The sequence below is a fragment of the Anopheles aquasalis genome, chromosome 2 (assembly GCF_943734665.1).
Source record: "Anopheles aquasalis chromosome 2, idAnoAquaMG_Q_19, whole genome shotgun sequence".
Lineage (NCBI taxonomy): Eukaryota > Metazoa > Arthropoda > Insecta > Diptera > Culicidae > Anopheles > Anopheles aquasalis.
In genome coordinates this window covers 73,813,147-73,828,146 of record NC_064877.1, presented here as the reverse complement: position 1 = coordinate 73,828,146, position 15,000 = coordinate 73,813,147, and the positions used below count along the sequence as shown (strand labels likewise).

The 15,000-nt window shown below is 49.2% G+C and overlaps 1 protein-coding gene across 9 annotated transcripts in view; it reads right to left on the bottom strand.

Moving 5' to 3' along the window:
* Positions 1 to 15,000, bottom strand: part of LOC126573012 (voltage-dependent L-type calcium channel subunit beta-1) — a 117,078-nt gene that overhangs the window by 18,711 nt on the left and 83,367 nt on the right. For 2 of the 9 annotated variants that reach the window (XM_050232785.1, XM_050232778.1), the window contains exons 1-2: positions 6,211 to 6,364; positions 2,604 to 3,129 (exon numbers count right to left, since the gene is read on the bottom strand). The exons of 5 other annotated variants lie outside the window; for them this stretch is intronic. In XM_050232785.1, the coding sequence (XP_050088742.1) occupies positions 2,604 to 2,726 (123 nt within the window). In that variant the 5' untranslated portion in view covers positions 2,727 to 3,129; positions 6,211 to 6,364. Of the gene's footprint in view, positions 1 to 2,603; positions 3,130 to 6,210; positions 6,393 to 13,236; positions 13,556 to 14,393; positions 14,523 to 15,000 lie in introns of those variants that run through there. 2 more of the 9 variants (XM_050232781.1, XM_050232779.1) reach the window with 2 other exon arrangements.

Below are 15,000 nucleotides of genomic sequence, written 5' to 3'. Positions count from 1 at the left end.
GACTGTTTCCTCACGGTGCTGCTACCGTGACATCGACTCCTTCAAAATGGAAATACTTTTGCTGATCGTAAGACGTACAAGATGTCACCGTGACTACGGGTCCATTATTAGCCGCCCGGAGCCCCATGCTCCCTTTTTTGGGCGCGGACAGACGGACGCACGGAAATGTTCCCAATGAAGACACACTCTTCTGATGATGAGAATGGTGGTCCCAAAAATAGGCAACAGACGTTTGGCCACAATCTCTCCATGCCACAAGACGCCGGAAACTAGATCATGCTCAAGGTGGGCGCCGACCGGAGGCGCTTTGTTTGGATTGATAGCTTAATTCATTTATTTTCCACCGGATCGCTTCTTCTTCCACCTTCCTCTCCAGCTGCTCCAGAAAATCACAAACAAGCACAACCACAAACACCCACGAGATTGCCACACACGAGGAGTCGCCAAGAAATGGCGAGCAGCGAGTCTTCTTATTCCTACCATTTTGCTCCACAATCTGTGCACGATTGGTAGTCGGTATGATCGCTGATGGTGTGCTCACCCCTCCGGAAAATGGGGACATGACGATGCCAGATTTATTTTTGGGGGAGCCAGGTTGGAATCGAAGGTAATTATCGTATCGTGCTCCGGTGAAGAGAGAGAAAAAAAACACGCGGATGCCAATTGCCGTAGCGGACTGCCTTGACAACTGCCGCCATCCGACAATTCGCTGTGGTAACGATGTCACTTGAAACGATTCGCATTTCATTCCGGGCCTGGCAATTCGGCACTCGTTGGCTGTGGGTTCCAAAACAAGGCCAGGCCAGGCAGGAGCGGGAAAGGGAAACTGACAAACTTTCAAAAACCATCTCGCAAGCGACACAACCAAAGGATGATAATTAGGGGTGGCTTCGCTCGCTGGATCGAGACAGGATCATGTGCGCGACACGTTGTGGTTTTTGGATTGTGGTGGGACAGGTGGGGGAACCGAAAATAGATACCGTAACGTCGATAGCCTCCCGGGGTCGCCATGATCGCCGTAAATAGTTTCCACATTCCTGAACCAACGGGTTATGGCCAAGTTACCAGGTTGGTTGGAGCTGCCAATGGCCTGTCGGAAGGCGGGTGTCCTGAGTGTCAATAATTTTCCCGAACGGTATTCGGAATTTTTGACACGCACCTCGCGCGTGTCGGAAGCGGCTTTTGACAGGAGATTTGGCATATGATTCACATTCAGTGTTTTTTTTATGGGGGGACGTTTTGAATCGTCATCGCCTTTTTTTGGAGGAGGAAGAGAAGCGAAGGAATGCTCGTGACGGTAGCAAGCTCCAAAAACGGTTCCATATGATTCATCGGCGATCAGAGGGCGAGCTGTATTGGGTTGCGAAGAGTTTATTTTAAACTTTTCAAGTAGTCCACAGCTAAGTTGCAATCGAGATGTAGAGGCTATCGGGTGGTTTGTGGTATATTCTATCGAAATAATGTCTTCATAATGCCACATAAAAAGTGATTAGACAAGTGTGTAGTTCGAAGATAGTTTCATTTGTTTAAAAATAGGTCTTTAAAGTCTCAAAGAAAACTATATTCTTTTACCAAAAGTTTATGTTGATTCTCCAAAGCGATGATTCGAGCCAAACGTAAGTAGTCCATTGATTTCGTGCCAGAATAGTGTGAATAATTTTAAGCAAATTAACAAATTTTTCGCCATCAAGGATACGAAAGGAAATCACATATGCAGCAGATAAACATAAGTTATAAATAATACACTCATTACGAGCACCATGATCTCAAAGATTCATCATGTAACATCCCCTCAGAAACATTCAATACGAAGCCATTTAGTTGCGAACAGACTCGTTGCGGGAATTGTTCGAGTAAAGATCACTCAAATCCATAAACACGATAAAGATATTGCAGCGTGAAAAACATATTTTCTAAACGCGTATCTTGGATACCTTGTTGCCGTCGCTGTATTCTAGCGATATATGCAACCACCAAGAATATAAGTCATTTTGAACAGGTAGAAAGTGATAATTCATGCTGAATCTAAAAATTCACATTAACGCAAACAGCTTGAGAGAAACATAAAATTGATCATATTCTATGCATACGTTGGAATTGAATATTGGTAATATAACTGCAGTGACAATAATGTTCGAAAAATTGAATGATGAAACATTTTTTCTCTCTTCCAAAAAACACCACATAATTTAGTGTAAGATCCCTGGCTTAATTAACCAGTTAAATTGCTATTAAAAACCCCTGAAAGTACCGGTTACCAGGCGCCTCCATTTCGAAGGGCGCCTCCATCATCGGAGTAATATCTTTTCGTATTTCCGGTGCGGCGACCAGTTTTGGGATTGTATTTACCGTGCTGATAAAGCGAATTTGATAAATTAATGCACCTCCAAATTATTTGGTGAAATGGCCCACGCACTGGTTGCTACTTTCTTCTGCGGCCCCCATGGTAATATTCAGTTTGAGACCTTTGTTCTAAGCATTGCACACTGAACACCATTAATTGTTGTATGCATTGATTGGCTACCACAGGCTGCAAGCATTAAAAACGATCCTACAATGGCGATATGCCGACGCATAGCATCACCACCGAACGAAGAACTAACCTGCGTGAAGAGCTTGTTGTAGCCGGCGCTCTGATACGACGTGTAGCCCAGCCCGAGGCCGATGCGCGACTCTCGATGCCCCCCGGAGACGGACGGGGCATCCGATGAGGCTCGCTGCACCATGGGCCGATCAGGCCGCCAATCTTCTTCTAGACCGGATATTTTCGGTGCTATTGCGAGCGCGTGGTCTACACGGGTTCGGGGTGGTGTTGGTGGTGGTGATGATGATGATGGCGATGGCGATGGCAATGGCGGTGATGGCGGAGATTACGCTGGCCGCGGATTACGGTCGCTCGCTCCAACAACACCACACGCTTTACCACGCGACTACGATCGACGACGAAGGCGAAGCGACCCCGTACTTCATAGAAACAATACACAACCAAACATACAACACGGACACAAACACGAACGCGTACGGTCACGCGGATCACCAAATTTCGGGCACTGGTCTGGCTGACCTAGCAGCAGCAAGCATCCATCCGCACTGGATGGCAGGATGTTTTGTCTAGCGAGCGGATTGATACTGTAAAAAGGGAAGTACCCCAGATCCGGTTAGCCAATGAGTTATCTTTAGCTCACGATACGATGGTGGTGCTTCTGCTGCTGCTACTGCTGCTGTTGCTGCTGCAGTGGACGCTGCACAGCATCCCTTCGTAAGTAGATTCCGTTTGCATTAACCCAATTACTCGCTAGTGGTCCCGCGGGAAAATTGATGCGCGGTCATGTGCAAATGATTTATGCTGCTGACCAGCCTACCGCAGTTGGTGCTGCTGTCTGGCTTGTCATAATAATCTCCCCCGTCCGCTAATCAAATCACGGCAGACGGATGGACTGTCGATTTCATTAATGCACGAGAAACTCAAATCAAAGTGTCATTCGCGATCACGAATCGCCTCCTTAGTGCCAGCACAAGTTATGCAAAAACCGCATTTAAATGTCTTGACTGAATCTTTAACACAAAAAAATCACTTCTAAAATCACTTCCGAACAAATCCAACGACAGAGACCGACTGCTGCACCAACAGTGTGCTGCATGTGCTTGCCAGCGAATGGCCGAGATTACACTGGCCAGCAGACACGCTGGATGACACTCTGCTCTGCAGCTCGGTCACGGCCGTCTCCATCGTCGTCAGTGATCATGGCCACGCCGCACGCAGCCAGCTCAGCAGCACCTCACAATCCGCGAGTGGTGGAGCAGTTGATTATTGCAGGAGGAGGAGGACCAAAAGCAAAAAGGGGAAGAAGAAAACGTAAAGCAAATGTTTACATGCGACAGCAGCCTTCGCGCCTGTCCCATCCATCTGCCTGTCTGTGCATGTGTGCTGGTTCATGTTGTTCCATTGGGGATAGTTGTGTTTACACACTCCAAGCTCGATTCAAGGAATCCAGAGAATGAGAGGATGCTGGTGTGGATCGGTTTGGAAAATCCGTTTTTCCACCATCGGAGCAAAACGATGAGCGAAGGATGAGCTGGTTCCCCCCGCATCGCAGATGATTGTGCGAGAAAAGATTGCTCAGTCTCCGTGTCCTGGTGGCAGGGAAAAAGAGAAATCGCAAGAGCAGCGAGGTGACCATGAGATGGAGAGAGAGAGCACGAACTCATCTGGTTTCATCACATGGATGAACGCCAAACAACGATCACTCAGTCTGAGTAGCAGCAGCAACATGAAATGAATGCGCGGCCCCGTTCAGCAAGGAGCGACCAAAACATAGCGAGCTGCGATGCGGTACGCAAGTAGTAGACGCCACGCATACCACGCACCACTCTCGTAGTCGTGTGGGTTAGCAGGCAAAGCATCTCTTAAAAATGGGTTTTCTGACCAGAGGGAAAATCCTTCACAAAATCAACAAACAGAACGAAGTATTGATACAATCGGGCTTCAATTTTTAGAAAGAAGCTGATAAATCCCTCAAGGAGCCAACTAGAAACTCGTTGCCAGACTGCAGTGACGTACAAGACGTGCTGCTCACGCTGGTAGTGGTTTGCTAAAAACACCACCACAACAATGCTGGTGGTAGTGTCGAAGGTGGTAAACTGATTTAGCACAGAGCCCAGTGGAATGTTGATTTTCCTTTTCCTATGGCCTCTCGCTCTCTCTCTTTCTATTCACGCATTGCCTTCTGCGATCCACTCGGTCGACTCGAAACGGAACAAATGGATTCAGTTTACAGGCACCCTTCCTCCACCAGCACACAGACCACGCTTTCTGCCTCTACCAGGCCACGGGTTACGGTGCAGGCGGTTTCAAATTTTCATCACCGGTTTTATAAACAATATGACTATTTTTGGACGCTCGCAAAAGACGACGCCTAAACGCAAAGTGGTTTCCACTTGTGCTCCGTGCTGACACTACATGCGATGAAATGGTGCAAGTGGATTCCGAAAGGGTGGTCTGCTTGCCACATAGTACATGACATACCAGCCAACATGGCCCCGTGTTTTTTTTTCGGTGCGATTGGGGAAATTAATTCCTAAATCCCATTCACTATCGTCGCTGTGGTTTCCACAGAAGATTTCGTTCCAAAATAACGATTTTTCATTATCTTTCTCTCCCTCTCTGCACGGAGCGCACGGACTGCAGATTCCACTTTTGCTGGTGGCGGTGTCCTCCAAAAAACCGAAGGATACCCTTCCTTCTACACTCGAGTGAACCAACACACGCACACACACATACAACGGAGACACTGGAAGGGAACGCTATACCGAGCGTAGCAGCATAACATGCACATTGGGCTTTCGAGGTTTCTGCTGCTTAGTTGGCTGGCTGGCAGGCTGACAATCGAGAGAAGCGCCTCCACCAAAAACCACAAACACACTCGAGCACATGGGAGGACACAGCAGCAGCAGCAGCAGCAGCAGCAGTAGCAACACCAACACAGAGAGCGAGTGAGGCCAGAGCATGGTTCAGAAAATTCACTTCTCCATTTCCTTGCGATCGGAATTTGATTTCCGCATCCTGCACACACGGCTAGCTCGGATTTTATCGTTTTTTGCGTTTTTTGTGATGAAAATATTCTTTCCTTCGAACGTCTGGCACCACTCGTTGACTCGTGAGATGCGGTGCAAGATGGAAACACTAGCGCAGTTGGAATGATTGTTGTTTCTTGCGATGAAATACATCCCCCCATATTCGCAAGGCACACATATTTCAGCACCAGCAGCAGCAGCAGCTCATGACGAAGAAAACTTTCCCAATATCAAAGCACACCCAACCACACGTTGCAGAGGGAGGATTTTGCGCTGCTGTACAGTATGCTCTGGCAGCAGCAGCAGCCTGCGGTAATGTAATCCAAGCAACCAGGCTCCCTTGCTGAAAAAAACACACGAGAAAAACGCACTGGCACCGAAATGTCGGATGCTAACTCCACGTCCACGGTCCACGTCGACGCACGACGATCGAAGATTTTCACGGGAGTTCCACTTCCCCACCCCACTCCCCATACCCGCAACGGATGCAGCTCGCAGTAGTCGGGCGGAGCGGCACTGCGGCCTTCGTTGGCCTACACACCGACACACACGCGCCGTTGTGACACGGGAGAAAAAACGGCCACGGACGGCTTTCGCGGATGGCTTTTTGAGGCCCGCTTTTCGCTTTCGCTTTACCCCGCTGTATTGATGGGAAATTCGGGAACGGGAGCTCCCTTCTCACGACCACGGTGGTGGCACGGTTTTCTTCACGCGTGATTCACACGGGCACGGGTTTTTCGGGGGGTTTTTTTCGGTTCGGTTCGCCACCTTCTGGAGCGCGAGCGGAATGGCTAAACGGGACCGCTGCTACGGCTGCTGACTACGGCTGCGGTGGTTGCTTTGCTGTTTTCTCTCCAATTTTTCCCAACATATTTCAACCCAACAGGCTCTCTCTCTATTCGGTTGGTGGGCTGTCAGATGCTGTCAGTTTGCTGTGCACACTACGACTACGAAAGGGATTGCGTGCGTACCTACGCACCCGTTCATCCAGGGACCGTCCGTCTGTTTCGAAGTAGACGCGATGATGCAATGAAGAGAGAGAGAGAGAGTGGGAGAGCAACGCAGCTCATGTTTACGATGCTCTCGATGGAGGCGCCACGGTTTCATCCAGCTCCGTTGTGCTGTTCATCTGGCATCACAAACTGACAGCATTCCAAGGGGTGGTGGTTGGGCTGGTTGTGGTGTGGTGTGGTTATTTATCTCGCATTTCGAAACGCTTTCGCTTTGACAACCGACCGGTGCAGGGTGTTCCTTCACTGTTGAGGCTATTCCTTGAGTCACATAAATGGTCATTTCGTTTAAAATATTCCAAAATATTACGGAAATCCAACATTATCGTCACAATATGTTTTGTTGCATGATGCTAATAATTCCAATGATGGGATGGATTTCGCAAAACAGAACACATTCCCCCGGTCACCCGGTACGTTGACGCAGGCAAGTGCGAGCGAAACGCATGCGCGATATCGCATATCGATCCACTGCTCCTCCGCGAGCTCTTCCTCCTTCTTCTTCTCCTTCGCCCGAAAAACCAAAGCTAAACAACCTAAAACCCCCTAAAAAGAGCGAACCAGCAGAGCACATCGAGCACAGCGATGAACATGATTGCATTAGCCATCATTCTCCAGCCCTCGCCAGTTTTCCTGTGAGTGAGTTCACTATCGTTTCGCAGAACTCCGGGAGCTCACAGTGTAATGAACCTCCGGTGGAGGACTCCCCCCATATCCAGATGATGATGATGACGGAGCCTTGGCGCTAGTGTGTGGTTGTGTTCGTTCCGTTCATGTGGCAACCCCCAAACCACCCCCTTGAATAGGATGCTTAGAAAAACAAGAAGCAGAAAGGGGTTAGAATTAATGGAATGGGCCGCCGTCTCGAGCCATCCTCTATCCGTCATCCTGTGCCCTCTCTTCCTCTCCGTGTCCCTGTTTCCCCGTGCAGCTTTCTGGTATAGCTGCAAAGCCGAGGACAACGCGCTTACAATTAACGATACGAACGTGCCGCTTCAGTGGAGCGGTGGTGTTGGTGGGTACATGGGCATGTTCGAGCATCAAGGGGTTGCTTAGGGGTTTGCTGAGGGTAGGTTGCGTCATTAAGGACTCACACACTGGGAGCTTAGCCCCCCGAAATGGTGTGGTTTTTTGCGCGAGGGGGAAAGGGTACGAGCAAACATGAGTTCGTTTTGCGAATCATGGCGAAGAAAGCGGAGCATAATGCTGCCGCCGTCTGCCACGATATGGATCATTTGCGTAAAGACATGCGTTTCGTGCGGTTTGGTGAAGAAAATTTTAAAATGTTTCGAACCCCCTTCGAACCAACTCTCAGCTCTTGTGACGGCATTAAAAACACTCCACTCCATCGAACCAAAAACCACCGAAATGACTGCGCATGATGCTCGAATGATATCATTTACAAATTATTTTTATGATTCCGACATTTTATCGATATTTGATGCGATGGACCGACCAGACCACCAGACCGGCCGACAGAGTGGCAGCGTGTTGTTGTGAGCGCTATCAGCGCCAAAGGATGCGCCACGTTAGTTTGTGGTGCGGTTTTTCATCGGCCAAACAGGGAACGGACCTTTCCCCCTCCAGTTGGAAACAATCTCTCTGTCTCGGTTTGTATGTGTGCGGAGTGCTGTGTGGAGGGTTCCTTGGCCTCGCGGCTTATGCTTTTCCGTTTACTGCAATGCCGATTTTGCTGTCGTCCTGCTGTGGTTTTGCACACCCTTTGCTCGTTCTTCCCTCTGCTCCGCGTTGAGGTTGAGCGTAGGGCTCGATTGAGCAGAACGCGCCACGACGCGCCAAGCGTTTCCAATCGTTCGTGGCCAGTTGGTGGCCAGCAGGACAGGCATTCCCGGGTACTGTGTTCCCATTTTTCCGGGGCATGTTTTGCGTATTACGGTCCCGTATTTGATTTCTGGTCGCTTTTTTGTCGCTTTAGACGACAACGACGACGATGGCATGCGGTAGAGGAATTCCCTTCGGGCGCAGAGGAACCTCTCCCCCCGGGGGGAGGGCCGGGAGACCGCACACGAACCTAATGAGGGTTTAGTAAAGGGGCAAGCTGTGGCCACAGAGAACATGGGTCCTTATGCCCGGCCATTATGTGCTTACACATAATGAACAAAGTTTCGCTTCATTCCCTCGCCAAGGTTGGTGTTTTCCAATGAAGATAAAATGCTTTATAGCGACGTTACTGCACGCATACGGCCACTGGCATGTGCCAGCACAGGAATAGGACAGCGGAATAGCGGAGTGGAACAGTCCCGGCCACCGAGAGTACGTACCGTGGCGAGGTTCTGGTAATGAATTCGGTTACAGATATCAATAACCGTTGCGTTGCGGCTGGCTGGCTGGCTGGCTGACTGAAGTGCCCAATAGAAATTATCATTAAACCAGAGATTGCTACTCAACGAAAAGGAAGCAGAAGCCAGGAGCAGGAATGTTGGAAACAAAATTTAATATCCAAACAAACAAACGCTTTCCACACTTTCCTTCAGAGCAGATGTGCCCTATAAGGTGAGGTAGCTCGAGCGCAATCCGCCAGCGTTCTGGCCCTTTGCGTGTCGGTTACATCCGGTTCCTTGTCAGTCGAGTCACGAACCGGCCCGGCTCCGTGCAGCCAGCTTGTCTGCGGTACCGTAAGCATACAGAGATAGCCCGTTTATTAGCCTCGTTCGAGCTGGCTCAGCTACAGCCTTCTGCTGCTGCTGCTGCTGCTGCTGCTGTTGGAGTATTTTAGGGACGAGCAACGTCTTACAAACTCTACAATGCACCATTTCCCGGGTAGGGGGGTTTCCGGGGGTAGAAAGCCCCTTTTTCGGTACACAAATTGGGCTTCGGTGTCATTGTTTACGGTGAGGCTCTCGTACAAACCGGCCACAAATTGCTGCCGTAGCATGAGCTCCCCCTTTCTTTACGTTACGAGCTCGTCGGATGGTTGTGGTTAGCACTACACTTTCATGCGGGATCATCATTCCTTTTTGGGGGTGAATGGAGCAAATTTGTAAATGAAGGATTCAAACTGGAAACCGACCGACCGACCGACAGAGCTTTGCAGACCATTTTGTTTACATTTCAAGCAAGGGAGTGCTGCATTGATGGAGCTTTCGTACGGTGGCCCTGACTGTTTCTATCGTTTGCTGTGAGATAGGATTGCAGCATTGGATCCACTTTCACATGAAAATGAGATTTACATTTCTAGATTCAAATTCAGTCGAGTTCTCGAGCTCGACATCTGATTATCATCCAAGTTCTCTATTATTTTGTGAATCAAATTAGTTGTTATGCATCCAATCGTTGTTTTTCGTATCCGGTATTGTGCTATTATTCCACTAAACTATCTGTTGCTAATAAACCACCATTTTCATGTTCCTACAACGACCTTTGCTTCACAACCCATCAATCGTCGATCGCACAACATCAACGATCGCAAGGCAACTCCCCCGCTCTCTCTCTCTAACACTCGCACGTATTCATCGATGAAATAACGTAATCAAAAGAGTTCAAAACAGAGCACCGACAGCGGGGGGCTTCTATGCTCACGGAACGCTTCCATCAATCGGCGGTTTGTGCCGCGGTTAATGCATTCGGCATCGGTGTTTGGCGGGAAAATTCAAAACCACAGCATATCGTCGTCATAAGAAAGAAAGAGAGAGAGAGAGAGAGAGAGAGAGAGAGAGAGAGAGAGCGCGCGGATCAGGGCACCGGGCACAGGTTGTACGATGTTTACGCAATAAAGCTCTAGACCTTTCACTTCAATCGGCCAGTTACTCGAGGTTCGATGGTTCAAAACATCACTTTCGATGAGGTGGTGTTTGAGAAATGGTGGAAATGGAGCGGCCTAAATTATGATCCAATAGACTGAAGGCACGCACACATTCTCTTACGCTTGTGACGCGTGCTTGAGCGATGGGCCCGCCACGTATGGCTGACGGCCGACAAAACGATCGTTTTCCTTCTTTCGCTTCGCCCGATCTGTTCTTTCGCGGCACAGCAAAGACTTTTCTTTCGACCCCCTACTGTTGGCGCTATAAATATTGAGGTCTCATTGAAAAAGAAACGCATGAGAAAGGCAGAGAGGTAGAGCGAGAGAGAGCGTGGATCGGAACAAGGCGCATTATTTTCGCGAGACAAGTCCGTTGCTGTCTCTCGGAAGGAGTGAAGCGCTACATGCGAACGCGATGCGATGCGTGGCGTCGTGGTTTTTGGTGCGCAATTCATCTACCGATCTTTGTACACTGCCCCAGAGTGGCCGGCAAATTGGTGGGGCGTTAGCAGATTGATGAAGATGCGAACGGCACGCGAAACGCAACATCGAATCGCTCTCAGCGCAATCGCGTTCTGATTTATGATGCCGGCCAACCATGCACGAACTGGTGCACTGGTGGTGCTTATGTTTATGCGTAGCAAGTAACTAGTAGTATCCGGGTACAGGATCGTAAATGGTTGAGTTCATCTTCCTCACCGGCACCTCATTATTTCACGTACCATCTGTTAATGTTGGTTTTCAATCAGCTACTTCTAATTTCGACAAAAATGGATATATGTTATAAATAAAGAACATCTTTAAAGGAAACGAATTTTATACTCTAGGACTAGCACTCTTACACGATTTACACTCTAGTTGATGATCAAAACACGTATAAAAAAACGGAAAAATGTACCAACTACCATGCGTCTCCATGGGTATGGAAAAAGAAGAGAAAATTAGAAAACTCCTTATAAAGGAAGGTGAATTACTTGTAAGCATTATTTTTGTGCTGCCTGCATTCTACTCACACTAAAGCACATCAGTCACATTTCCCCTTAAAAGCCTTGAAAGGAATACCATTAAATTCTGCCTTCAACTGCATTAAATGCTCAGCATTAACCAGGTGCCACTGCAACCCATGGTTGCATGTATTTATTATAATATATTTAAAATACCCCCGTCACATGTAACCCTCGCCAGCTACAACACGCGTGGTTGGCGTGTGTTGGTTGCACTTTTCGCTCGCCAGTCGCCAGAAACCAGGCGCCAGGCTTGTGATTGCGTCTTGAAGCGTTACTCACCACAGGCGACCATGCATGCACATGAAGCCCGAGACAATAAATTAAGTCTTTTTCAGTCAGCAAGAAGACAAAAAAAAGCAACCAAGCTCCAACTCCCTGCAGCGTGCAGAGATTTCCCTTTAATTTCCACTGCAGTAATGACGCCATCCAAGCGGGGCCGAAACGAGCGTAAATGTAACGGAGAGCCCGAGTGCAGCTCGAAGGAAAAGAGAAGGGAAAACGAAAAGCAAAAAACCGACGACGACGACGACGACGACGAGGACGAAGCATTACTAGCGGAGCATTCCTAGAACCACTCAGATCTCCCCCCTTTTTTTTTCTTATACGCCATCACGAGATTTACATTTCGGAATGTCCGTCGCTGAAGGGTGGGGACAATAGGGGAGAGGATTGTTTCTTGGCACCGATCGACCGCTCGTCCATCACATTTAACATGCGTGGCATCGCTCTGTCCGTCTCATGTCGTCATGGCGCTGTTCTGCCCTGGCATCGATGTCTCGTGAAATGAAACAATCGAAAGAATGTGCTTGGAGGTCATCGGTCCTTGGGTCGGGTCGCCACCGAAACCGAAACGTGCCAATGGGAAAAGCCGAATGCAAACGATTGAGTCATGGTTGAGATTGAATAATGACACTGCGGATATTCCACGACAGCGTATCACTTCGTCTCGGTGGTGCTCTCTGGTGGTGTTTGTGGTATCTGCAGAAAATGAAGAATTGACTCCAAGCCTCTTGACTCCAGTCATGCGTTCTCGAACCAAACGCATAGCAATTTTTAAGGCTCGCTCTGAGACGTAAAATTCATTCATCAAATCAATAGCATCCAAGGGGGGTGAGGTGTGGTGCGATCGCGTCCTGAATCGCGAAAGAATTGGCGCGTTACGACCGTGGCCGTGCTCGATTCCATTTGCCAAATTCCTTCCATCGAGTGCACCCCTTTTGGGGGGCAAACCAATCCCCATCCAACCAATACTGGCTGTTGACGTTCAAGATCGGCCAACACATTCGAGGACAAGCGTCTCAGCGTTCAAACATACAACCCGCGCGAAGGTTGTCGCCGTGGTCGATGACGTGGTCGTGGACGTCGGTGACGGCCGCCCGCTCGCTGGTGTGCAGTTTTTAAAAGCATGAATGAATTCGGAACCATTTGACACCCACTGCCACCCAGTGCACTGCCTCTGTACTGCTGCATCGCGTACACATACACCTCGCGAGCACCCACACTACGGTGCGGTTGTGGCCAATTTTTGTTTTCTCGTTTTTTTTTTCCGAGTGACCTTCGGTGGCCCATCGTTTGGCCTGTGCCGAGAGTCGAGAGTCGCGAGGACGCAAATGGCAACAAAGACAGTGTCGTCTGGGAGTGGGGGACCAGAACGACATTGTGGTGGTGGTGGTGGTAGTGACGACTGTTTGAGAATTGGCTCAGCTTGGTTTTTTCCGAAAATAATCCAAAAACCGTGACATTGTGTGGATGGATCGCTGAGTCGACGATGATCTACAGCGTTCAGTTTGCGGGAAAACTGCCCATGACTCCATGGAATGTTGGACCTTTACATTAATAAAGCATCGCTCGGTGGTTCTTTTCTCAGCTCCTCACTACTTACCCTACGTTTGCGCAGAAATGGTGGCTTGTAGGTGGTGTTGTGGCGATGATGCCGATGATGGTTCTTATGTTTCAACATTTTGACCAAACGAATTGGACCGGGGGGGCGTCACAAACTATTCTCCTGCCTTACAGAGACCACTGGGATCACAAATTGTCACCACTTGGCCGGTTGTGTGGTCACACCAGTGGAACAACAACAATAATATCTTGCACTCAATTTGCACTTTCTCTCTCTTCCTCTCACGGGGTTTGCACTCTAAACGGACTGGCCGTGTTGCGCCATTTGTCAACCAAAACACTGGTAGGTGGACCACTAGCTGGGATGAGATTTTTGGGTGGGAGTTGATTCAGAAATTTTGTAACAAAAGCACAGCAGGGGCGTGAAGAAGGAAAGACGAAGAACACCGTCGAGCGTGAGCGAATTTTCCCGTCGCCGTGACAGAGACGAATAAATAGAATAGAGAGAGAGAGAGGGAAAGAGCACACACCGCGCCGCGCACACACCGCCACGCACCGACAATGATGTATTTTTGTACCATTTAATTTGCACCATTTATTGAACGCCAACAGCGGGGAAGCGCATTAACTTCACGCCAGGCTAATAACCGGGGGCTTAACAGTAGAACTCATTTTCGATCATATTTTGAAGCACTTTTTTTTATTATGAAGGAAGGAAATTGATGCTTCGCAACCTTGAAATGGGAGTTGAATAAATATGCAACTTTAAAAGAGACACTCTCACAAACAAATGTGAAAATACGCAAACACGCACTCATACACAAATCTAATGACACATAAAAGCGGATCTTAAGCAAAAATGGCAAACTGGCCTAGTAGACCCTGTTGGTTCGAAAATAACCGTCAGCCTCGTTACGATCGGGCCACCAATGCTCATCATCATCGTGATCGTCACGATGCACACACTCGCTTGCGGATTGATTTTCCATCAATGAATCCACGGCACGTCACAAAAAAGGTGGTTCGGACGTTGGTTTACACCACGGATCACGGATCACGACACTAGGCCACGCCACGGAACTGCACGCCTTTGGAATGTAAACTACCAGCAATCGCACGCACGCACGCACGATTTACTGGTGCTTCTGCACCGCGCTCGCGATCGCAAGGCCACGGAAAGCCATCGTAAAAACCCACTCTGGCCACTCTGGACTCGTCGTATCGTGCCGCGGATGACGAATGAGGTGCTAGTGGTGGTAAGTAGTAGTAGCAGTTCCGCAAAAGGTGTTCCCCGTGCGGTGCGGTTGGACCTGGTGGATCAAACTGACCACCGCCACTGACCCGGCGGGGCTTTCGAGCAGCGCGTCGACGATCGCACCGGATCACCAAAGCGCGCGCGAGAGCGAACATCAAGACCCAGACGTTGATGTTAAAAATAAAACTTTTCAAAACCCGAAACCCGGGTGCCGGGCGACGCTACACCAGGGCCCCTAAGGGGGAGGAAGAGAAGGGTGTTTCTGTCATACTCGACAGTGGACTGTCCCCCCAACCCATTCATTCATCCGTCCACCTCTCGATCCGGATCCGGCAAGTTGCCATTTCGCTCTCGCTCTTTCGCACTGAGCATCATCGTCATGCTGGTGGGGTGTGAGTGACCACGCCGGGCCCGGACTAGAACTAGACGAGGCTGGCGATGGATTGCTGCATGAGCGTAATGATCGGGAGGATGACTTGAGGATGATGCCACCTCTGTCACCGCGCAACGGTGCTGCTGGTCGGTGGATTGAAAAGAAGTGCGGGCTTG